Source organism: Desmodus rotundus, chromosome 11 (genome assembly GCF_022682495.2).
Source record: "Desmodus rotundus isolate HL8 chromosome 11, HLdesRot8A.1, whole genome shotgun sequence".
NCBI classification, from domain to species: domain Eukaryota; kingdom Metazoa; phylum Chordata; class Mammalia; order Chiroptera; family Phyllostomidae; genus Desmodus; species Desmodus rotundus.
The window spans coordinates 33,167,976-33,193,151 of record NC_071397.1 but is presented as its reverse complement, the minus strand read 5'-3'; the positions used below and the strand labels follow the sequence as shown (position 1 = coordinate 33,193,151).

Below are 25,176 nucleotides of genomic sequence, written 5' to 3'. Positions count from 1 at the left end.
ACAAAGAATTTTTTTATTTTAAAATTGTAGATAATATGCTTCTCTAATTCGTTTTATATACAGGAAATAGTGACTTTCCTATGTTATTGAAAACTGTTAAAGTTAGTTTCTTTAACTTTGAGATACGACTTTCTCTCAGACATTTTTGCTTTATAGACTCATGAGATGTTTCTGATCCTAGGTGTTCAGTCAGGTCTAGGAGCCAGCTTTATCATACCTAGTTATCACATCCAACTCAGTACCCACCAATTGTAGGTCTACTATGTGCTGGATGCTGAGCTAGGTCCTTTGAATTAAGGACAACTAGACTACAGGCCTGGACCTTTGGATTATTTTATGCATTCCCTTTCCTGGACCATTTTTGGGCATCCTTTCTTGTATCTGGACTTCCTTGTCCCTCTTGTTTTCCTTTGTCCAAGTTCCTTTTTTCAGCATTCAGTTACACATCTCATCTCTCATCAAGCCTTTCTTACTTGTTCTGGTGCTATAACATTGCTTTCGGTCATTTGACATTCATATGTACTGCTTTGCTTTGTTGATGGCTTTACATTCTCTTGTGTCTCCATTTCTTTGTATGTCCTCTGAAGACAGGCTGAGGGCCTTAAACATTGCCTCTTCCTATGTTTTAGTTTAATAAATGTTCTTTCATTAGGACACATTTCTGAATTATTACATTGAAATAAAGTCTTTACTACGAAAGGTTAATATATGATTGCCCCGGATGAATGGGAGCATTTTGTTGGTTTATTATAGGTCTTTTACTGTCTAAAATCCCAATTGTGGGCAGGACCATTGCATTACTGCTTTGTCTTAAGAAGCTCAAGATTGCAATTCAATTTTAATTAGTCATTTAAACCATACAACTTAGTATTATGAATGGTCAAGACACATGATCAGCACCTCCTTGTAGGGCTGTGCGAGGTCTTCTCTCCGTGCTCACGTGTGGAATATCTCCTCACTACATCGGTCTCAGTGACCCCTCTCCCAAACGACTCGGCCATTTCAGGAATGTGTAGTCATTAAGTCCAATTTTGCTTTGTAAGTTTATAAATTTTAAACTATGTCCTTCTTCTTTTTTTAATTAGCTTACATACCTCCAAAGGATCTTAGCTTTTCTGAGGTGACTTCTTACAGTTTTAAAACTAACTGGTCACCCGCTGGAGAAAATGTTTTTTCCTACCACATCACCTACAAAGAAGCTGCCGGGGATGACGAGGTCACGGTGGTGGAGCCAGCATCCAGCACCAGCGTCGTCCTCAACAACCTGAAGCCAGAGACCCTGTACTTGGTCAATGTGACTGCGGAGTATGAAGATGGCTTCAGCATTCCCCTAACTGGGGAGGAGACCACCGAAGAAGGTGTGATGGGGGTTTCTGCCACTGTTGCCTCAAAACTAGCAATTTATTGTAGAACAAAGTTACCATTTGAAATAACCATCTGCTTTATAGTTCAGAGTTGTGAATGCCTTTGTAAGATTCAGCATCTTTAAAACACACCTATTCATAAATCTTCTTCAGAAGAGAAAAAAACCATTTTAAGTAAAAAACCCTTGACTGGTGAATTTGAGGTTAATAGACATGGAGGACTGTTAATAATTATAGCATTTTCTGTCCCACATTTCAATAGCTTCATGCTCAATTACTTCTGAAACTGCCTTACTTTATCTATGGATCTGATGACAAATATATATTACCAGATGTTTTCTTTTTTAATTGTGGTAAAGTTTATATAACATAAGATTTACCATCTTAACCATTTTTAAGTGTACATTCAGTAGCATTCATATTGTGCTGCCATCACCACATCCATCTCCAGAAATTTTTTTATCCTGCAAAACTGAAACTCTGTTTCAGTACCCATTTTAATCTGTACCCATTAAACAATAAATCCCTATTCCCCCCCTTTCCCCCTTTCCCTGGAAACCACTATTTTACTTTCTGTTTCTATGGATTTGACTACTTCACGTACCTCATATGAGTAGAATCATACAGTATTTGTTCTTTTGTGACTGGCTTATTTCACTTAGCATCATGTCCTCGAGGGTCTTCTGTGTTGTAGCCTGTGTCAGAACATCCTTTCTTCTACGGCTGTGTGGTACTTTACTGGACGTATAGATCGTGTTTTGTTTATTCACTCACCCACACAGATACTGGGGTTGCTCCCATCTTTTAGCTCTTGTAAATAATGCTGCTGAGAGCAGGAGTATACAAATTTTATCAAATATTTTAAGCAGTGTTTGTTTAGATGTGTTCTCTTCTCTAGGTAGAATTGAATACTTTCTGATTCATTACGTTTGACCTTTAAAAGGTACTGATAAACCTGGTTAGGAGGACTAAGACCAGACCATTACTTTTAAAGATAAATGTAGTGAACGAGATGTCAATTGTTCTCTATTTTTATTGGGGATAAGAGAAGAGGCTGAAACAGCACAGTGAGGAGGTTAAGATGGTTACAAAGAAGTATTTGCTGATGGGGGAGGCACATGTTGACATATACTGCTGATAAAAGCTAGAGAATATTTTTTCTCTGAAAGATTTTTCAGATAAAATTGATGTTTTCTTTTATGCACGGTTTAGGTATATTTCTACCCAAAGGACAGCAAATGCACTAAATAGCCTAAGGGGCCTTATGATTTTTGTGATTGTATGACTTACAAGTCCATCCTTAGATATTTGTGACTCTCGTATAATTTCTCTGTAGTGTCCACGTTACCTCTTCATGCATGTGGCCCTCGTTCTTCAGCACTTTGGGATGGGGATGGGAATATGCATCAAGAGGAAATTTTAGTCTAAAAAGTTTTTGAGCAGGGGTGACTACATTCATATCCACTCTGGGTTTTGACCATTGGGCTACCACAACAGAACTTGGTAACGCCTTTCCAGTTCTGTTGGTCTGTAGTGAAATCTGAGATTTAAAATTTCTTGAGTCAATAAGGAAATTTCTGATGCAGTACCTTTATTAAACTAGCAATTATTGAGCTCCTGACAGATGTCAGGTACTATGATAATTGATTTCCATGGATTATCTCATTTAATCACTTTAATAATCCCATTAAGTAGTCACATTTTTATTGTGGGATAATCTGAGGCTCAGAATTACACATCTATTAAGCTTCAGGCCAGTATTCAAACCCATCAATTTACTGCCTCATTCAGGACTAATTTAGTCTTTTTCCTTGTCATAAAAAATGAATCATGGGTGCAAGGCTGTCAACAGCCATTTCTTTCTTTTCTTGAGAGAGATAATTTCTTTCTCCTTGATGTGCTGAGTGTGTAGGTGAAGTTGTGATTGTGTGAGAGGCATGTTGCACTGTGGTTTCACCCCAGTTGGTTGAGAAGACAATAACCTGTAGTTCATTTCCTGAATGTGTTGTCCCTGTGGACAATTTCCCTATTAAACAAACGGGTCATTTAACATGTTTACTAACCACAAAGCCAAATGATGTTCTCATTTGGGTTTAATCAAAATCTGTGGATGTTACCCACATTGCAACTGAACCTCAAGATTTAGATCTAACTAGCATTCATTCAGTACCTATAATGTGTTAGGTCCAACACATGAGTGGTGTCATTATTCTCCAAGTCAAATGACTGTACAGGTAACAAGTTAGTTATGGGGCTGACTGGAAGAAACTGTCCATTCAAATGGGTAAATGTGGTGGACCTGGGTGTTAGGTGTTATTTTTCTACTTTCCTGAGAAAATCTGGTGAGAGTGAAAGCCCTGGTTACTTATATTTGAAGAAACAAATGTATTTATTTTTGAATTTCATGTCAATATGAATTTATCATTTAGTAGCGTATTTATGATTCTAAAAGTTTATTATTACATATGCCTCTTTATTTGATTAGAAAGTCAATAGCACCCACTCTGTTTCTGGATATTGCATATGTTTGCTGTTTCAGAGTCTAGTTAGTATCTGGCTAAATGAATGCAATAACCAGGAAGTTTGTCAAAAAACTGCCTATGGGTTTGTTTAGGGCAATGCTATAATTTAGTGATCAAAAGCTAGTTTTATATTTTTCATATAAAATCAGTCAACCTTTTTTAAAATTTCAGTAAAAGGAGCACCTCGAAACCTAAAAGTGACAGATGAGACTACAGACAGCTTTAAAATTACCTGGACTCAAGCTCCAGGGAGAGTTTTAAGGTACCGAATTATATATCGACCAGTTGCTGGTGGAGAAAGCAAAGAAGTTACCACTCCAGCCAACCAAAGGAGGAGAACCTTGGAGAACCTGACTCCTGACACAAAATATGAAGTCTCTGTGATTCCTGAATATTTCTCAGGACCTGGCTCTCCACTGACTGGAAATGCAGCCACCGAAGAAGGTAGAGGAAATATGCTGACCGTATGGTAACAACTAAAATCTTAGACTGCAGGAGAGACTTTGGACATGCTCCAGATGCTACAAGCCCTGAGCCACTCGGTCTCAATTATCTGAGTATTTTAGACTGTAGTGCTTTTAGACTAGAGTTACTGAAAATTTTGACTTACTCACAGTATTTATTTGTGTCAATAGAACTAGAATGCTATCGCATGGTCTAAATATTCCATTAAAGTATTATTAAATATTTTAATGTAAATTTAAGAATGGCTAGGGATTAAAAATCAAACTGCTATGCACCATTGAAACGGAGTTGTATATACTTCTTCAGAAAGATTTCAGAATACCAACTTAAATGGTGTAGATTCTGATATTTGTGGCCAATTAGTAATATTTAATGTTATTCACTGAAAAATTAAGGCATTCATAATTTTAATTTTTATTCCCTATTTTTAAAGTTTGTAAAATATAACAATAATATTAACAACATTATTAGCAATAATGAACAGTAATTGAGCACCTATGTGTGTCAGGTTCCATTTAAAGAGGTTTTCATATATTATCTCATTTAACCCTTGATAGAGTCTATGAAGTTGTTGTTATTATTTTTCCAGTTTTACAAGGAAATCAAGGCTAAGAAAACTAAATAATAACTCAGACTCGTGTTGCTGATAAACAGTGTATTCGAGTTGGGGGACTTTGGCGTGCTTGTGCAGATGTTCATAGGGGATAGCCTTCCTAGCTCAGCCTGCATCACTATTTCCCTCCCAGCGTAATGTAGCTAGTGGGCCTTTCTTGCAAACTTTTGTCTTTCCACCTGCTTTCTTCCCTTTTTCTCTTTCTCATTGGGGATCTAGGGTTCTTTGTGCTGGCATCATAAAAAGACCCAGTGACTCCTTATCATTCTGATTTCTGGAGTAGAAGCGGCTGCCTATTGTGTGCCCTGTGGAGAGTGTCACAGAGCTGGAGGCCTTGACGCCCTTCAGAGGCAGCACAGCCACTCTGCCAGTTACGCCATGAAATGCCAAACATAGTAGCAAAGGGATGGGAAGCCCCTGAGTTTCACCCAAGGCCAGAACTCATTTAAGCTGTTTCCTCTTTTATATATTATTTTGGAAACAGCATTATTTTTTATCATTTATCATTTTTATCACATTAGTGTGTTTTCCTGGCCATTACATTTAGATGTTCAGAGCATTATGCCAATGAACCCTTTTTTATTGAAGATTTATTACAGGAGTTAAAGACATTGTGATACTAATCAGCATACATACATTTTATAGTGCTTCGTTCCACTTTTAGAGAGAACCTTGTAGTTTTTTGCACGATGGAGTCCACACATGAAAGATTTTAACTGTGTAAACACAGAAGGGCAATTAGATATCTTTTGCTTTGTTTCCTCTGTCATGCAGAGCCTAGTTTAGAAGTGCTTGAACTCTGTCGGCTAGTCAGCAGTCAAAATTGCCAAATTCTCACCCAGGATATAAATTTAATTTCACACATATATGCATGTAAAGCAACAAAGGTTTTGTAAGTCATTGTATTAAATAATGAGTTTTGATTTTTTTTTTAATGAAGTTAGAGGGAACCCAAGAGACTTAAGAGTTTCTGACCCTACCACATCAACTATGAAGTTATCTTGGAGTGAAGCACCAGGAAAAGTGAAACAGTATCTCGTCACATACACCCCGGTGGCAGGAGGTGAAACTCAAGAGGTCACTGTGAGGGGAGACACAACCAATACGGTGCTGAGACGATTGAACCAAGGGACAAGGTACACCTTGTCTGTGACGGCTTTGTATGCATCCGGGGCTGGAGATGCCCTTCTGGGAGAAGGGACAACACTTGAAGGTAATTACTGTCATAGTTTATAAAAGTCCCTCAGCTTGTCTGTGGTTGCATTTAGGAAACTTAAAATGTCTTTAGTGAATGAAATCTAGAAGTGTACAGTTCTTTTCCTTAAGAGAAATTTGTATGGAATAATAAGTAATAGTAAAATTGCCTCCTACTCAGAGATGTAGAATATAAACAACTGAAAAATTGAACTTGTTAGGAAGAAGTGCATTGGGGAGCTGAGCATCATAAGGCCCTAGGAATGTGTCTGTAATGCTGTGGGTTGGTTAAATGGAGAACAGGCGTGTGACACTCAGGGGGAAGGCAACTTGGGAAACATCTATGGGAGGAGAGGGTTTGGGTGGTCCAAGGTCACATAGCTGCCTCTCACCTGGAAGCAGATAGGAACCCTTTTCAGGCACCATGCAGGAAAGCATTCGTGATAGTTTGAGCAATTTGAAAATCTGAGTTTCTCTTTGTTTTCCAAATGTCCTCTAAAATTCAGTTGCTTGTTAGAAGTTCAAAGTTAATACAATGCTTAGTAAGAACCATCAACAAGACTGGAGCTCTTTCCTTGATTCCCTAGAGTAAATTGTTGGCAGGCCTCATCATACCTTTTAGGATCTCATGAAATGTAATAGCAGCTTAGCATTAACTCACCACAACTACAAAGTCAGTCATGGCGGAGAGAGAAAAGTATAGATTTAACTTAATCACAGTGAGTATGGAATACAGTGTTAGAAGGAAATATCAGTGGATGGTTACCATGATGAGTCAGCACCATAGTTGGGGGCCTAAATGGAAAATCAGGCATAACTTTCCTTCTTGTTATCACTGCCTTTTAAATGACTTATTTAAAAATGGTGATAGGAGTAAAATAAATCTGAAGTATCTTTTGTCATGTGAAATCACAATGATATTGGGCAAAATATCCATCAAATGTGATGGATCCAGGAGTTTGGAGGGTCGTAGATGTTTTTATTAGCAGGGACAAGGCCTACAGTAAGCAGTTTTGGTTAAAGCTTCAAGACTTAGTCAAGAATTAAAAACAAATAAAAAAAATTCTAATCAAAATTCTCTCTGTAATAGTGATAAAGAGTTTAATTTCAATAGTCCATGAAATTTATTTTTGGAATAGGTTTTAAATGAAATATTAAATACTTGTGTATAAAATACTGGTGACCAGAAGAGTCCTGGTTTGGTTACTGAGCCATGTGACTTTGAAATAATTCCTTAACCCTTCTGAGCCTCAGTTTACCCATCTCTAAAGAGGGAATGATCATTATTACCCCTTCCTACAAGGCCTGTGGAGATCAAATGGGAGAATGTAGGTGAAACTCTCTGGGAACTATAAAATACTGTATGTATATAATTTTATAAAAAAGAAATAACATTAACTTTGGACCTGATATTGAATACTTTCATGTTTCAGAGATATTGATTGGTATACTAAAGTTTTGAAAATAATAAGAGTTAGAAATAGAAATTGCCTTCATTAGATGGACATAGTTCAAACCATAAGAGCATATGATCTTTATATCTGGAGCAACCTCCAGAATTTATGAGAAGTTTGTCCTTTTCTTTTGACTTTTTGAAATTCTCTTTTTCATGTACTTTCTAGAGTTTTCAACATAGATGACAATCTATAGGATTTTTATTCCTGTTTTCTTTTTTTCATTATTAATTTTTTTATTGTCGTTCAATTATAGTGGTCCCCATTTTCCTCCCATTACTCTCCCCTGCCCTACCCACCCCCACCTTCCACTTTCAGTCTTTCCTCCCATTGTCTTTGTCTATGGGTCCTTTATACATGGTCCTTGACTTGACCCTTTCCCTTCTTTCCCCTGTTGTCTCCTTCCCCTTGCGCCTCTGGTTTGTTCTTTATTTCCATGTCTCTGGCTCTATTTTGCTTACCTGTTTTTTTTGTTGATTAGGTTCCACTTATAGGTGAAATCATATGATATTTGTTTTTCACTTCCTGGTTCATTTCACTTAGCATGATACTTTCCAGTTCCATCCATGCTGCCACAAAGGGTAGGATTTCCTTCTTTCTTTCTGCTGTATAGTATTCCATTGTGTAAATGCACCACAGTTTTTTGATCCACTCATTTACTGATGGGCACTTAGGCTGTTTCCAGCACTCGGCTATTGTAAATTGTGTTGCTGTGAACACTGAGGTGTATAGGTTCTTTTGAATAGGTATTTCAGTATTCTCAGCGTATAATACCAGCAGTGGAATTGCTGAGTCAAAAGCAGTTTCATCTTTAGTTTTTTGAGGAAATTCCATACTGTTGTCCATAGTGGCTGAACCAGTCTGCATTCCCATCAACAGTGCACTAGAGAACCCTTTTCTCCATAACCTTGCCAGCACTTGTCTGTGGATTTGTTTATGACAGCAACTCTGACTGGTATGAGGTGGTGTCTCATTGTGGTTTTAATTTGCATCTCTCTGATGGCTAGTGATACTGAGCATCCTTTCATATGCATATGAGCCCTCTGCATGTCCTCCTTGGAGAAGTGTCTGTTTAGGTCCTTTGCCCATTTTTAAATTGGATTGTTTGTCTTCCTGGAGTGGAGTTGTGTGAGTTCTTTCTATATTTTGGAGATCAAACCCTTGTCCAACATAGCATTGGCAAATATGTTTTCTCATATAGTTGGTTCCCTTTTTATTTTGGTGATGTTTTCTTTAGCTGTGCAAAAACTTTTTAATTTGTTGAAGTCCCTTTTGTTTATTCTTTCCTTTATATCCCTAGCCCTAGGAGATATATTGGTGAAGATATTGCTGTGTGGGATATCTGACATTTTATTGCCTATGTTTTCCTCTAGGACTTTTATGGTGTCACGACTTACATTTAAGTCTTTTATCCATTGAGTTTATTCTGGTGTATGGTATAAGTTTGTGGTCTAGTTTCATTTTATTGCATGTACCTGTCCAGATTTCCTAACACCATTTATTAAAGAGGTTAGTTTTACTCCATTGTATGCTCCTCCCACCTTTCTTGAGTGTTAATTGACTGTAGAGACTTGGGTTTATTTCTGGGCTCTTCATTCTATTCCATTGATTTATGTGTCTCTTCTTATGCCAAGACCAGACTGTTTTGATTACAGTGGCCTTGTAATGTAGTTTGATATCAGGTATTGTGATCCCTCCTACTTTGGTCTTCGTTCTCAAAATTGCTGAGGCTATTCAGGGTCATTTATGGTTCCATATAAATTTTTGAAATATTTGTATATTTGTGAAATATGTCCTGTGTAATTTGATAGGGATTGCATTGAATCTATAGATTGCTTTGGGGAGTATGGACATTTTAATGATGTTAATTCTTCCAATCCATGAACAGGTATATTTTTCCATTTATTTGTGTCTTCCTTAATTTCTTTCTTCAGGATTCTGTAGTTTTTTGAGAGAGGTCTTTTACCTCCTTGGTTAAGTTTATTCCTAGGTTCTTTAATTTTCTTGTTGCATGTAAATTTTAACCTTCTGATATTCTTCTGCTTTTTTCTTACTTAAAAAATAACAATAGCTACAGGGGAGTGGGGAGGGGATAGTGGGGAGAGGGGTCTATAGGAGCTACTATAAAGGACACAAGGACAAAATCAGGGGGGAGGGTAGAGGTGGGGGAGGGAGGTGGGACTGGCAAGGGTAGGGTAGAGGGAAGGGGAGAAAATGCAGACAATCGTAACTGAATAAAAATAAATAAATTAATTAAAAAAATATATATTCACAGTCAACCAAAATTCTCAATTCTAAAAATTATAGCATTTTTGCTAAGATTAATATGTAAACAAACTGAAAAAAAAATACACATTTTACTTTAATAGCAAACAAAGTCTGCTGGTCCGTGAGTTTTCTAGGCTATGTGTGTAGTTAACTGGCATAGTTTTATAGTTTTGCAGAAGTGGTGTAGGAGATGTACCAGCCAGTGCACACATGTGAGTGTGTGCTCCAACACCTATAAGATAAAAACTTATCTTGTGTAAGGGAGATACACGAGTAGTAAAATACATTTTAAAAATTACTCTTTTTCATTTCCTGATGAGGCAAGCTAGATGATTTACAAGTTTTCTTTAAAAATACAGTTAATTCATAACTAAATTGTCAAAAATTTTTTCATTTACACCAAACTCTTTACCATTGTGAAGGATTACATTAAATGCTGCCAGTCTGATTTTATTAACATATTTATTCCATTGCATTATGTGTGGTAAACTTGACAAATATGTGAAAGCATAGTTGTGACTAAATTAAAATAATAGAAGAGTTTTGTCCCTGGTTATTCCATTTTGTTTTATTGTATTAACTCAGCCAAATCCACATACCATATACAGGAATAGGATATGATGGTAAATGCAGGGGATGGAAAGCCCAGAAACAAAGCCAGGCAACTGCTTTTGAGGGCTGCTGTTTTTCTAATCTGTTTTTCTCTTGGGAGAGGAGGTGGTAAGAGGCTACCTTGAAGGAATGTTTCTTTCATCCAGAAGCATGGTTCAGTGGGCAAGATCATTCTGTAGGTTGAAAATTTTATAGATTGACTGAAGGGCACTCTATTCAATTCAGAAAGAATTTAACAAATATTTAGTGTGGTATACAACCATCACTAACTTAAATCTGTTCCCTAGTGCTTTCTTGAAATGCAGCCAACAATCAGAAAATTTCCCTGTCCTTGGAAGAGAGATTTATTAGCATTGGCATTGGGGAAGTTCATGGTTGGCTCTAGTACTATATGAAATAGAATCACAAAGGCAGGATTTATTACTATTTCATGTCCAAACTTCAGAGGAATCTGAGCACAAACCATTAGGTTTGATTTACATTGTTTTTTTCCTACTCCTGTTGTTGTTAAAGTAGATTTAACACGCTTACTAAAACACTGTTGTAGATGTGAGTGCACTTTAAGTTTGGTAGAACTTTTACTTGTCACCGTTAGTGTTTAGAGAGAGGAAAACCTGTTCTTATAAACCTTGAACTGAATAATGCCCATTTTAATTCAGAGTTTTACCACACGAATGAATATTTTAGTGTTCTTTCCCGGCTATGGAAAAGATGACTTCTGAGAATATCCTTTGTTTCAGTTGCTATAGCAACCTGCCAATGTCCCAGACATGAATGGCTTCCTGTACACTACACCATGCTAACTCAGCTGACATTTTGTTACAATGAAGTTTTTAGCACATCAAGGAAATCCTCTGCATGATGTTGAGTAGTAATGGGGCCTCTCCAAGACGGTCTAAACAAGGCCTCTGTTTTCCTGGACTTACTGCTGTCTCATAACTGGAAAAAATCGTACATTCTGGGTATGCCCATTCTGATGTTTCCAGGGAACTAGCACACTCACCAAACAGTTATTCATATTTCCTTTTCTTCAAATTAATGGCTCATCAGAGAAAAATATAAGTCAAATTGGAGAGGAAAAAATTGTGGAAGAAATGTCACTAGCTTTGAAGTTGAAGGGTGATCTAATTGTTAAGAGGTTTTTAAGAACTATGTATTACTTAAAGTAGTGAGGTTCACTTATCAATAGTGAACTTTGTCCTTTTGAATAGTGGCTCTAGTTCATTGCTTGTAAATCAGATGTGTTTCCACGTGAACGTTATTCAGAAGCAGGTCTTCTGCATTCTGCTATGGAAAGTTGGATGACTTTTGAGTTAAGCCTTAACGGAAAAGACAAATTGATTTAGAAGAGGGTTTACATTACATTTTCAATTTAACTTCTATTTTTGAAAGTGGTATGTGAAACTCAATGAAAGCTGGCTGGAACAATCTATAAGATGAAATACAGTTTCATTTCATTGTGATTAATTTTTCAGTTATCATCATTGGCTAATTTGTATTATAATTATATTTGAATTGGATGATGATTTGCTTTTCAGAAAGCAAATGGAAAAGGGCTAAGGAAACATAGGAAAGTTACTTAAATCAGGCATTGGTTCTTTGGCCTTGTGTGTGGAAAAAAGTAGAAATCAACCCCTGTGGATGTTCAAATCATGAGAAATGCACCTGTCTAAATTACTTCCCACAGCAGAGCACGGAGATGCGTGCAAGCAGGCACAAGAAGAATGCCTTTTGAACTTCTGTTAATACGCTTTATAATCAAAGTGGAAATGCTGACTGAGTATCAAAATTTCAAAAACTGATGAATTTTGTATGCTTAAATTTATGATTAAAAGAATGGTTATTCCTTATTCCTACACTGGTACTAGGCTGAGGAGAATAGGGTAGAAAGGAAAACTATTGAGAAGAAATCAAAGGAATAAAGATGAAGGCATACCATCAGTGTAGAAGATGACTGCTTTGAAATGATTGCCAGAAATTCTGTTACTAGAGATAAAAGTAATATACAAAGCACAGGCATATAGTCCAGAATCATGAGATTAAATTATTATTGAAAACAATATCACTTTGGTAGAAAGCTTGAACAAGTCAAAACATCATAAAACACTCATTTGTAAGTCTTAGGGCAGAGGGAGAGGAGGCACTAGGGAGGGAGGGAGCCATGCTGGAGCGGAAGTTGACCCAGGTTTGGGGAAAAGCAGGGACACAGTGGCAGACAGTCTGCTGGGGCTGGTTGCTGTGGACTGCCACCATTGCTGTTCCTTCTGAGGGACAGTGATCTTTCCTGGAGAGAGGCTACAGGCTTGTCTTATGACATTTTTCCTTTTTTAATTTCTCTCTCTTTCCTCTTGCATCCCAGGTACTGTAAAAAGAGTCTCCCTCCCAAACCCAATCTCATGAAACCAAGACAAGTAATTTCTTCCTATAGTTTTCATGTCTGAAGTTCCCTAAACTGGGGACAAAACCTATAATTCAATATATTAAACCAAACCAAATGCCTTGCTGGGTAACACTTGGATTGAATCTCATTCATAGGAAAATGTGATGAACTTTTGAATAAGAAGCATACAGGGTGGGGCAAAAGTAGGTTTACAGGTGTTTGTATGGGAAATAATACAATAATTGACAAATAATGATACCAGAAGAAACTGTGTTTCATGTACTCACACTGTAAACCTTCTTTTGCCCCATCTTTTATATTGAGAGCCATTTCCTTTTGAGACACGACGCAGGGGAGGAGAGAGTAGTGAGCATCCCACGTGTGTTTGGGATGGAAAGGATGTGATGAGAAACTTCAGTCAACTTCTTAATTCTCTGAGGGTCAGCATGTAGCCTATTTCACTACCGGAAGGGTGGTTTGTTGTGCATGGCCACAGACCCAGACAATAAACTATCAAGCAGTCCTCACGGCATCACCGTGTCCAACAAGTTTGACCAGCTGTGTTTTCACCACACATGTCCTTATTTTGAAGGACCCTCATTGCAGAGTGAAGGCAAATGTGAGGGTTCCTTGCCACACTGATCAAGCACACCTTCCAAATAAGTGTCTCTCTAGGCCTCAGAGAAGAGTAGCAGAAAGAAGGAAAAAGGAAGAAATGCGAAAAGAGTAAAGAGTCATAGAGGAATTAGAATCAGAGGAGATTTAGGAAGCGTCAGGGCTTAGGCATATCTCCAGATATTCCAGTCTAATTGATTTGGGCACGGCCTTGTCTTTGAGTCTCCGGGAGATTCTGTGTATCTGACTAGGTCTGGACCCCAGAGCCCCAGGAGTGACCTAGCCCGCTGGTGGACTGCTCAGCTGGTTGCATGTCTATTTTCAAAACCAGCGTGGCCACTTGGCAGCCTGCCAATTAAATCATAGGGTACAATCCAATTGTTTCCTTTTTTTTTTGTAATCTAGTATTTTGCCAAGCCAAGATTCCATTTTAAAAAACTTCAAGGGTTATAGGTCTGATAAACTTTACTGTCATGGATATATCATAGTCTCAACATTCGTGGGTGTCAGGCAGCAGCTGGAATACCCCATCCTCCTGTCTTTTTCAGAAAATAAGTCTATCAATGTGTTTGACAATAATATAAACTTAATATTTAGCAGTATTCTTATCAAACTCTCTGCCATATGAGAAGCTCATTGAAATGGTTTATTTTTTCAATCTTGGCCATTGGATTGAGTCGTCTCTCTTCCCTTGAATTCCGTATTTTTCTGTCACTAACATGGAATGTTGCAATGCCAGTGCCTGCAAATAATGCCTCATGTGACTCATGCAGAAACCATAATTTTTTGAGGATCTTTTCTGTAATTGAGAACTTAGTGTTCACTTGACTTAGTGTTGTTAGCCATTAATTAGAACTCAGGAATATCTTCTAGTTAATATCTTATTTATAGTTTAAAAAGTGCTTTTACAGATTCTTTTCAGGACATGGATTAAACCTTGCAAAAGTGTTTACTGCAATTTTGCTAGTATTTTTTTCTAGCTTTCAGGTCTTGAGAGTGTTAAAATGGTTGATTAAAATCCATGGGAATACATGGTTAGTGATCGAGGCTCCTTTTGTTGGTAGCTCAGAAATGTCTTTGTGAATGCGTTTTTGCTTCAAACACAATTCTCTTTTTATTATTTTCTCACAGTGAAATCATTAGCCTGTGTTTGTGGAGTTGATGTCTGTTGTCATGGGAATGTCACAAATGCAGGGCTGTAGAAAGTAGGGAGAAAAACTGGCTGAGAAACACAGTCTTTGGGAAGACTAGAAGCTAAAATCATTGTGAATTACCCCAGTGTTAATTTGGAAGAGAACTCCCACAGTCTACTAACTTTGTGTTAGATATGTTTTGGGGATGTTATTAATGCAGTTTTTAGCTCATTTGAATTCAAAGTCAGTTATAAGTACAATTATTTTACAACAGCTGTTCCTAACACAATTTAGGAAATTTAGGAGGAGAGACGCATATAAAAAAGGCTGTATATCTCACACATGTGCTGCACATGTAAAGTTAGAGCCCAGTTGTGGGGATAGCAACGATGAAAAAAACAAGCAAACAAACAAAAACCACCTAAACTAAACCAAACTAAAGAAAAAGTTTGTTTATATCCCTGTAAGTAGAGAAAATATAAAGATGTATGGTCATTTAAATAGCAAAAAAAGGTAAAGAAGACTTTTAGATGAAATTAGCCTCAAGTACTGAGGGGAAAGAAGTCAACATGTTCTTGAAAATAAGTATTCTTGTTTAAAGTGAAATATGTAACTAATTTCTCTCCAGAGATGAAATGTTTTGTCAGCCGTTAAAGTTATTTATAATGGAGTTAGAATTTTCCAGTTGCACTTGGGGTCTGGTAGGATGCCCAGCTTCTGTTTTGTTTATTTTTCCCCTCTAAAATGTACCATATATGATAGGTTTTTGTTCATCTAGATTTCTTTTTCACTCATTGTTATCTTTACTTTTTGGGTTGAAGTTTAATTGTTTAAGTATATTTATGATATATTCACTTTTATTGTTTGGTTGAAGTAAAATAATAGCCTTCAAAATTCTTGTAACAACATTACATATCATTTCTGGAATATACAATTATTGGTAAAATGCATGCTGTAGAAGCAGATAGTTTTATATTTATGTCATACTGTGGCACAAACCCTAGTAAAGGTAGCCAATATAAAGTGACCTGTATATTTAACTTACATTTAAATTATGGAAAGTGAGGGTTTTATTGGAAGACATCTGTGCCTCCTATTAAGTTGAGGTTTCCATATTTTTCCATTTGGGTTGTATTTTTTTTAATGAAAGAACCAAAATTTAGTAGCAGACATTTTCGATCAGCTAGAACAAGTGGTGTGTTTTATTTTGATGACTAATGCTTTGAGGTTTTCCAGAAGAATTGGTGGTTTTTAGTTTCATTAGGGGTAAGCTGTATTGAAAGTTTGCACTTTCACTTTTTTTTAACTGCCTGAACAAATAGTTTCCACCAAAAAATGATTGTTGGAATTAAGATTTGTAAGTGATATAAAGTTGTTGAAGTTATTGTAAATCATACATTGAAACTGAGCTTGTTTAAATTGGATCAGAGAGGAAAAGATGATGGTAAAGAAATAAAGATCTTTGTAAACAATGGGCAAAGTCATAAAGTGGACTAAAATGTGGTAAGATTTTGGAATCTAGATGCAGTTTTTCTTTGGAAAACCTTCTGTAATGCGTATACTCCATATTTGGTTGTCATTCTTGTCCTGAAAGACCTTATTTTCTGACTGGGCAGATAGGGGCCAAGTGGTAGGTAGGAATCAGATATAATTCTAAAGTTTTATTCCATCAGTCTGTCCCACTGACAGAACAAGACAGTTGGCTTAGAAAGGAGAAAAGCAACTTTAGACAAACTGAGTTTGAGTCCAGCAAGTTAGGATGTCTACCAGGATGAAGGAATATTTACATATCTAGTAGCCATTAACAAATGATTCCCCTTGAATTTCTATTCTAGAACGTGGTTCAGCTCGGGATTTGATTACTAAGGACATCACTGACACATCCATTGGGGCTTATTGGACATCTGCTCCAGGAATGGTTCGCGGTTACAGGGTCTCATGGAAATCACTTTATGACGATGTTGAGGCTGGAGAGAAAAGGGTTCCTGAAGATGCGATTCATACTGTGATAGAAAATCTGCAGCCAGAGACCAAATACAAACTTTCAGTATTTGCGGTTTACAGCAGTGGAGAAGGAGAACCTTTGAATGGAGAAGCCACAACTGAATGTAGGTAACATCACAAAATGTTTGGGTGTGTGTGTTGGTGCTACCTAATAGCTACCAGTTCAAGCAACATGAAGTTGAACCGCTTGCATTTTTTTCTTTGTATAATCATTGAGAACTAAACAGTTAGGACCTTTAAAGAACATGGTTTAGCCCTGGCTGGCATGGCTCAGTGAATTGAGTGCTGGACTGTGAAGCAAAGGGTCACAGGTTTGATTCCCAGTCGGAGCACGTGCTTGGGTTGCGGGTCAGGTCCCCAGTAGGGGGTGCATGAGAGGCAACCACACATTGGTGTTTCCCTCTCTCTCTTTCTCCCTCCCCTCTCTCTAAAAGTAAATAAAATCTTAAAAAAAAAGAACATGGTTTATCCCTGGCCAGTGTGACTCAGTGGGTTGGTGCATCATCTCATACACCAAAAGGTTGGGGATTCGATTGCTGGTCAGGGCCCATACCTAGGTTGTGGGTTTCATCGCTGGGGCGCGTATGGGAGGCAACCAATAGATTTTTCTCTCTCACATCAATGTTTCTCTTTATCTCTCCCTTCCTCTCTAAGATCAATAAATATTAAAATAAAGGAATGTGGTTTAAATTCAGGTTTATTTAGTATTGAAAATTTATATAAAACTTTGAAACATTGAATTTCTTCTAACTACCCATATTTCTCTCTTCCCACCCCCAATCCTCTCTCCTTTCTCTCTCCTGGTGGAATGATCAGCTAGATATGAAACTCAACTAGTAAAAAGAGCAGGAGCTATGGAGACAAAAAGAATTTGGACACATTTATAGCTATAAGACCTTGGGCAAGTTACTTAATCTTCTTTGAGCTTCAGTTTTCTAATCTGTAGAATGTAGTCTCTTAAGAGTTGTCCAGAGGATTGAATGAAACAATGATGTGCAAAGCACCAAGCAAAGTGCCCAGCCACCAGAGACAATTGGGAAGTGATAGTGGCTATTGAGACTGTGGTTATTATACACCCCAGAATAATGCTAGATTCTTTACTTCATTTCTACTGTAGTTGGTAAGGTTAAATCAGTAGTCCACTTGGTTTTCTGGTGGCTCTGATTTACTCTAATCTCATTAGTATTCTTTCTTGTGAATACTTTTGAATGATGTACCATAATTTATTATCAACTGCCTGGTGAAATATGTGTTCACATTTCTCAATTCTCTTTCCTAAAAAGTCATTTGTTAGCCATGGGCATTTCTCAAAATTTATTGGAGAAAAGTTTGTTTCTTTTGTTTTGGGAAAAATTTTAGAAGAAGAAGAAAGAATAGGGAATTCTTACATTTTATTAGAAAGAAATAGATAAATTGGATGTTTTTTTTTCTGGCTAAGAGCAATTTCAGTTGAGTCTTATATCTTGATTTTAAAGTTATTCTTAAATTAAAATCTTTTGGTTTGAGTTGTCTGAAGAAATCATCTTTTTTTTTTTAAATCACTGGCAGACTCAGTTGGCTATGTCTAACCTTAAATTTGTGTCAAAGTTAATGATATTTAAAAAATCAAACCCCTTTTAGAAAATTTAAATAGACAAGCATATTTCTCAGATATTCACATGATTGGTTTACATAGTAGTAAATGAAATCTTGTGTTTGAATATATTGGCTGATATTGTTTAAGAATTGGCAGAAATTCATTTCTATTTCTAGCAGAAATTCATTTGTCATAAAGAGTAGATATATTGTAAACCTAGGCCAGATATGACACATAAAGCTAAATTTACTTGTAGGAATAAAAATACAATTCATGCGGATGAGAAATTATTCAAGTATATGTATTTAGAGGGAGGAAAATTTTTTAAAAAACTGTCCCATTGTGTCTTCTTCCCAAAAGACTGAGTTTTCAGTTTTTATTCAACAAGGGACATAGTTTAGCCAAAAGCAAATATGGTAACAGAAGTCCTAAATAACCTTTCATCTCTAAGAAGGTGAGCATCTAGGAAAATTTCAGTTTTTCTTGGCTAATTGATTTAAAGGTGCGGGAAGAGAACAATCTCTTTTGAACTGAAGACCAGACTAAGCAGGAATGAAACACACATTTTGTAGTGTATATGCAAAATGCTCACACATCTAAGCACATATGAGAGAAGCCAGGAATTTTTGTTTGTTCTCTTAGCATTTTGCTGTTGTTTTACTTTGCTGTCTTTGTGGAAAGTAAAGCAGTTCAGGACAAATCTGAGCCAGGTGTGGTGTTTAGGTGGTGGACGAATCTGTAAGTGTGGATACCTGAGCAGTCCCTAGATCGTGCTTGTGGAGTTTCTTACCGTCTTCTAAGGGGACATTTTGGCAGTAATTTTAGGATTGCTTTCAACTCAGAGACATGGTATGCAGCTGCTGATAGAATGAAAATGGCGAACTGTGTCCAGAAGCTAGTGGATGGGAGGCTTTCTGTTGGCTCTCTCATTCATAGCAGCTGGTTTAGCAGAGCGCAGCGGCCGTGGGAAATCTCCCTCTGAGAGTTACTGAACCATGAAAAGGACTAACAGGGTGTTGCAGCATTTCATATCACGTGGCATACCTATCAATGAAGTAAAGCGTTAACTTTTGGGGGATGCCAACAAAGCTTTTTAAATTTCTCCCTAAAATCCAGTTTTCTATTAAAGCTAAGATGAAGTGTATTGTACTTTATTTAACTTTGATTCCTTTATTTTAAAGAATTAATTAATAGGCAGGAATATAATTGAGATCTTCAAAGCATTTCTAGGTGTGAAGTACAACATTTGACTGTTATTCACATTTTTAATTTAGAAAATATTTTAAAGTTTGGGATCTCATTCTTTTGGGGACATAGGTTTCTTTTTAGACCAATACTTACAAGATTTAAAAATTCATTTCCCTCAATTCTGAATTACGTAAAATTTGAGAATTTTTTGTAAAAATGTCTTGTTCTAAATAAAAATTTAAGCTAGAAATAAGAGGTCAGAAAACGTATTTTAGCACAACCCTTTCTAGAAAAGTGTTAGACACACATCAACTTATTTGTGAAAATTTGTAATAATAACCCAAATAGACTGTTCTATATACCATTCTTTTCCATACTGTTTCCAAAGCTCTGTGTAAGGTCTTTACATTTTTTTTGTTTGAAAATACACATTTTTTTCTTTTAATAGTTCACTTACCTGGAAATAGAAATAGACAATTGAAGATTAATGTGAATAAATTTTAATACTTCCAGAAAGTAACAGGCTTAGCTGAGAATTCTCTTAGTTTCTTTAAACCCTAAAACAAAAAAAATTGCAACTAATTTACTCTCAGTTGAGTTTATACTTTTTCATCTCCCAGAAACAAAACCCATAATCATCTCTTGAATTTCATTTATCCTATATACATAATATATCTTTTGTTTATGTGGCTGTATTTAAGATTTTCTTTTTACCATTGATTTGCTTATAATGTGCCTTAACATCATTTTCTTCATAATTTTTTTTGCCTAGGGTTCATTGAGCTACTTGGATCTGTGGATTTATAGTTTTATAAAATTTGAAAATATTTAGTCCATCATATCTCCAAATATTTTATTTATTACACCCCTATTCTCTTTAGGTACTCCAATTATACATGAGTTAGTCTGTTTGAAGTTATCATACAGCTCACTGTTGTGCTGTTCTGTCTTAAATTTTTTTTTAAATTTTCTTGCATTACATTTGGATACTTTCTATTATCATGTTATTAAGTTCACTCATCTTGTTTCTGTGATTTTTATTCTGCTGTTAATATCATCCTATGTATTTTTCAGCTACAGAAGTTTTGTTTGAGTCTCTTTCATATGTCCTGTGTCCTTATTTAACATGCTTAATATTTTTTCTATCATTAATATATGAAATATAGTTATAATAGCTGCTTTAACATCCCTTTTGAATAATTTGGTCATATATGTCATTTCTAGTTCTGTTTCTATTAATTAGTTTTTGTTCTTATTATGGGTTTTTTTTAGCTCCAAAATATCATCAACTGTTGGATTAAGCAAAAGAAATTTATTTTCTCACAGTTCCAAGATCAAAGTTTTGTCAGAATTTGATTTCTGGTGAGAGCCCTCTTCCTGGCTTGGAGATGGCCATCTTCTTGCTATGTTCATATATAACTCCTTTTTCTCTTTTTTTAGTCTGTGCACATGGTTGGAGGTGAGGGGGGGAGAGAGAGCATGAGTGTGCGAGCTCTAGTGTCTCCTCTTTCTCGTGCAAGGATTCCATTCCCATCAGATTAGGGCCCTACTGTTATGACCTCATTTATCCCTAATTACCCAAAGGTTCCACCTCCAAGCACCATCACATTGGAGGTTATGGCTTGAACATGTAAATTTTGGGGAGACACAACCATTCAGTCCATAACATGTGCCATATTTTTTCTTTGCATTCCTGGTAAGTTTTATTTGATGGTAGACATTGTGAATTTTACTTTTTTGGGTGCTAGATATTTTTATATTCTTATAAACATCCTTAAGTTTTATTCTGGATGCAGTTAAGTTACTTGTACATAGGTTGATCTTTTAGAAATTTTAGTTTATTTTTTGTTAGAGATAGACCAGATAAACCTTTAGTTTAGGGTGAATTTTAGTAATCAGGCAAGAACCTCTTGAGTACTATACATGATATTCCAAGAATTTTGAGTTTTTCTGCTCTGGTTAGGGGAGCATTCGTGGCTCTGTGGGAACTATAGGAATTGTTACCTCTGTTCTTTTTGGGTGGCTCTTTCTCATACGTAAGCACTGATTAGTACTGGGTTGAAGACTCAAGGAGGATCTTTTTCAGATTTTTGGAGTTTTTTCTCTCTAGCATTATCTCCTCTATAGTACTCTGCTCTGCAAGTTTTAAGGGCCTGGGACTCCCCAAATTTGCAAAACCACCTCCTGAATGAAGGGAGACCACTAGGCTCTACCTGGATTCCCTCTTCCTGTACTGGGGCTGAAAATTCTTTCTAAATAATATGCTAGAGAATCATAAAGTAAACTCTCATTCATGTCTCATTTCTCAGGGATCACTGTCCTGTGCTTCCTGATGTCTAGTGTCTGAAAAATGTTTTTCTGTATATATGTATACGTTAGTTTTTTTTCAGATTTTTAGTTGTTTCAAGTGATTTTTGTCTATTTGAATATGAATGTTTCTCTTAGAATTAAGAAAGATCCTTTGCAGTGTTTCTTTAAGCTTTAGATTCTTCCTATAGAAAATACTTATGCCTTTTGAATTACTAAGATTGTTAAACTGAATGAAGTGATCCTGCTGATAAACTCTAATTATCTACAAGAAAAGGGGTGTGTTGGCTATTTGTGGGTATTTGGTGACCTGTTTCTGATGTAATTATTATTAATTATAAAATATTAGTAAAAGATAACAATAATAAATAATTATATATTAAACACTTTTTACATATAGTGCTTCTTAAAGCACTCAGTATTTACTAGTTTATGTTTAGAGCTACTGAGATATTTTTATGTGGTAGAGTTTCCTATTTGTGCTCCTAGTCTGACATATTTGTGGCAGTTACAAAGAATTGTGTTAACTCTAGTCATTCTGGTTAGTCGTTTGTGGGTTGTATCTTTTCTGAAAAGACCCAAGTAATATTTCTGACTCTGCATCATGGTTTTTACTATTCCTCACAGCATGATTGCTACAGGAATTCTTTACAGATGGAAATATAATAAAAGTTTTAAAAAGTCATCTCCAGAAATGGATGTTTCCTTCCTTCCTTCCTTCCTTCCTTCCTTCCTTCCTTCCTTCCTTCCTTCCTTCCTTCCTTCCTCCTTCCTTCCTTCCTTCCTTCCTTCCTTCCTTCCTTCCTTCCTTCCTTCCTTCCTTCCTTCCTTCCTTCCTTTTTTAAAAGATTTTATTTATTTATTTTTAGAGAGAGGAGAAGGGAGGGAGAAAGATAAAGGGAGGGGGAGAAAAACATTGATGTGCGAGAGATACATCAATTGATTGCCTCTCATAGGCCCTAACCAGGGACCTGGCCCACAACTCAGGCATGTGCCCTGACTGGGAATTGAACTAGTAACCTTTTGGTTTTCAGGTTGGTGCTCAATTCAGAAATGGGTGTTTTCTTTATTATGACCTTTAGAATACAAATAGGAAATTCATGCAATGTGAACATCCATTTTTATTTATTAGCCAATTGAAGAAAAAACGTCTCTCTGTGATCTCACTGAGATTAGGCTCATCCGCCATCATGAATTTATGAGGTGTAATGCCAAGCAAGAGAACATGTACATATTTAAGAAACCACAGATAGTTTATTTTCACATAAATGGGCAGATGGACATATATATTTTCAACATGGTACACATTGTAATTTTTTTTTTTTTTATCTCACAGTATCCCAAGATTCAAAAACCTTGAAAGTGGATGAAGAAACAGAAAACACAATGAGAGTTACCTGGAAACCAGCACCTGGGAAAGTTGTCAACTACCGTGTTGTATATCGCCCCCGTGGGGGAGGAAGACAGATGGTTGCCAAAGTGCCACCCACAGTCACCTCGACAGTGTTAAAGAGACTTAAACCCCAGACGACATATGATATCACAGTTCTCCCAATTTACAAGACAGGAGAAGGGAAGCTTAGGCAAGGATCAGGAACGACAGGTACACAACGATAACTCTTTTGGAAAGTATGTCACATTTTAAGGAAAACTTTATACATCTACTTTACTTGTACATATCTAAAATTAATTCTGTAATACATTTAATTAGAATAATTTGACAGGATTAGCATGTTATTTTTACCAGTCCAGCTCCTGGTAAAATTATTCTACATATTAACGTTCTAGTGCTAATCTAATCTTCCGAATTGTGAGAATTATATACACTTTCACTTGGGTAGCCCTTTGTTAGTCAGCATTTGTATTGCGTATATATCTGGTGCTATCAGACTTAACTTACTTATAAGTATATGTTTTGAAGTGTTACGGTTGTGATGATTCTCATGTATGTCACTTAGATGTTTCCAATTCAATTTACTATTGTAGAAGCTAATAAAAACCCCCAAAGCCTAGTCTTATGGATAATATTTTGAAATCTTGTTATCTTTACAGCTTCTCGATTTAAGTCACCCAGAAACCTCAGAACATCTGACTCAACCATGTCAAGTTTCCGAGTGACTTGGGAGCCTGCGCCTGGGGAGGTGAAGGGTTACAAAGTCACGTTCCACCCTACAGGGGAAGAAAGAACACTGGGGGAGTTAGTGGTTGGACCATATGACAACACAGTTGTCTTGGAGGAACTTAGGTAGGAATGAACTATATTTGGTTCGTGTCAAAAGATTGAATAACTTATGTAAATTAGTTGGCCTTACACAACAGAGTTCGCCAGCAGAGTGTATTAAGTCAGATGACGTTGCTTTCTTATTCTTGGTGCTGGTGAAGTGGAGGTAGCATTCAGGGGTTAGAACAGAATGTAGGCTCGAGAGCAAATTTTTTTTTGTAATATTTTAATGATTTTTGTTATTAAGTGATCAGGGATGGCATATGTTCAATAATACCCTGCTTTAAAAAAATTAACATCCATACGACACTAAAAAGTCGCTTTCCCCTAGCAAGTCCTGGGGCAATGTGGGGGTTTCCTTCTGGAAAGGCCCAGGTGACTCACACTGGGATTCCAAGTGTGTCCTCTTCCAGGGTGGGCCATGGCAGAGGGAAGGCAGGACTTTGTGCGTGGTGCCAGCTGGAAGGATTGGGGAGGGGTGAACTCATTGAAAGCCTCGCTTCAGGCTGTGCAGTGGAAAACAAGGAAGTTTGAGTTTGAACAGCACCCTGCATTCATTGAAGTAAAAAGAATGGACTACTGTGCAGTGCCTTTTTGAAAGTTTGTTTCAACCATTCATTCAACAATATTGAAGTCTATATAAATGCTTGTCATTTACTTTTATCAGAATAGGGGGGATGAAATTTACTGAGCCTACTATGTGCCAGCATTGAGCTAGGGGCTTTATGTTAACCTTGAAAGGTACAACATTGAAATTATTTTCTTAAAGCCCCTTGCTTAGAGACAGTAAGGGTGAAGGGCCGGACTCTTCCTTGCATGTTCAGTGCCGTGCTGGGGATTCTACATCTGACAGCAAGAAGACAGAGACTGGTGCTGGAAGCCCTAGTAATCTCTAAAATGCTGGCCAGCTTCCCTTGATACCTCACACTGTTAGCTTAAACTACAATGTGATGGAAAGTATTTTCCTTCTCTTGCAGTGGTATGCATTATAACTGAGCGAAGGTTAGTAAATCAAGATGAATATCTTAAACAGAGCAACAATGCCACTACTTGGGCCAATTATACATATAGACTATATGTTTTCACATTTCAGGGCAGGTACCACCTACAAAGTAAATGTTTTTGGAATGTTTGATGGAGGAGAAAGTTCACCGCTTGTTGGACAAGAAATGACAACCCTTTCTGACACAACTGTAATGCCAATTTTATCCTCCGGTAAGACATTGAGTTACATTTCCCTAGGAGACCTCAATATTATGA

The 25,176-nt window shown here is 36.7% G+C and overlaps 1 protein-coding gene across 3 annotated transcripts in view; it reads left to right on the top strand.

The window, feature by feature from the left end:
• Positions 1-25,176, top strand: part of COL12A1 (collagen type XII alpha 1 chain) — a 110,450-nt gene that overhangs the window by 18,211 nt on the left and 67,063 nt on the right. For 2 of the 3 annotated variants that reach the window (XM_053913968.2, XM_053913969.2), the window contains exons 11-17: positions 1,086-1,358; positions 4,058-4,330; positions 5,905-6,177; positions 16,456-16,728; positions 23,032-23,298; positions 23,748-23,940; positions 25,010-25,131. The exons of the other annotated variant lie outside the window; for it this stretch is intronic. In XM_053913968.2, coding sequence (XP_053769943.1) covers positions 1,086-1,358; positions 4,058-4,330; positions 5,905-6,177; positions 16,456-16,728; positions 23,032-23,298; positions 23,748-23,940; positions 25,010-25,131 — 1,674 coding nt within the window. The remainder of the gene's footprint in view (positions 1-1,085; positions 1,359-4,057; positions 4,331-5,904; positions 6,178-16,455; positions 16,729-23,031; positions 23,299-23,747; positions 23,941-25,009; positions 25,132-25,176) is intronic. 3 annotated transcript variants of the gene reach the window in all.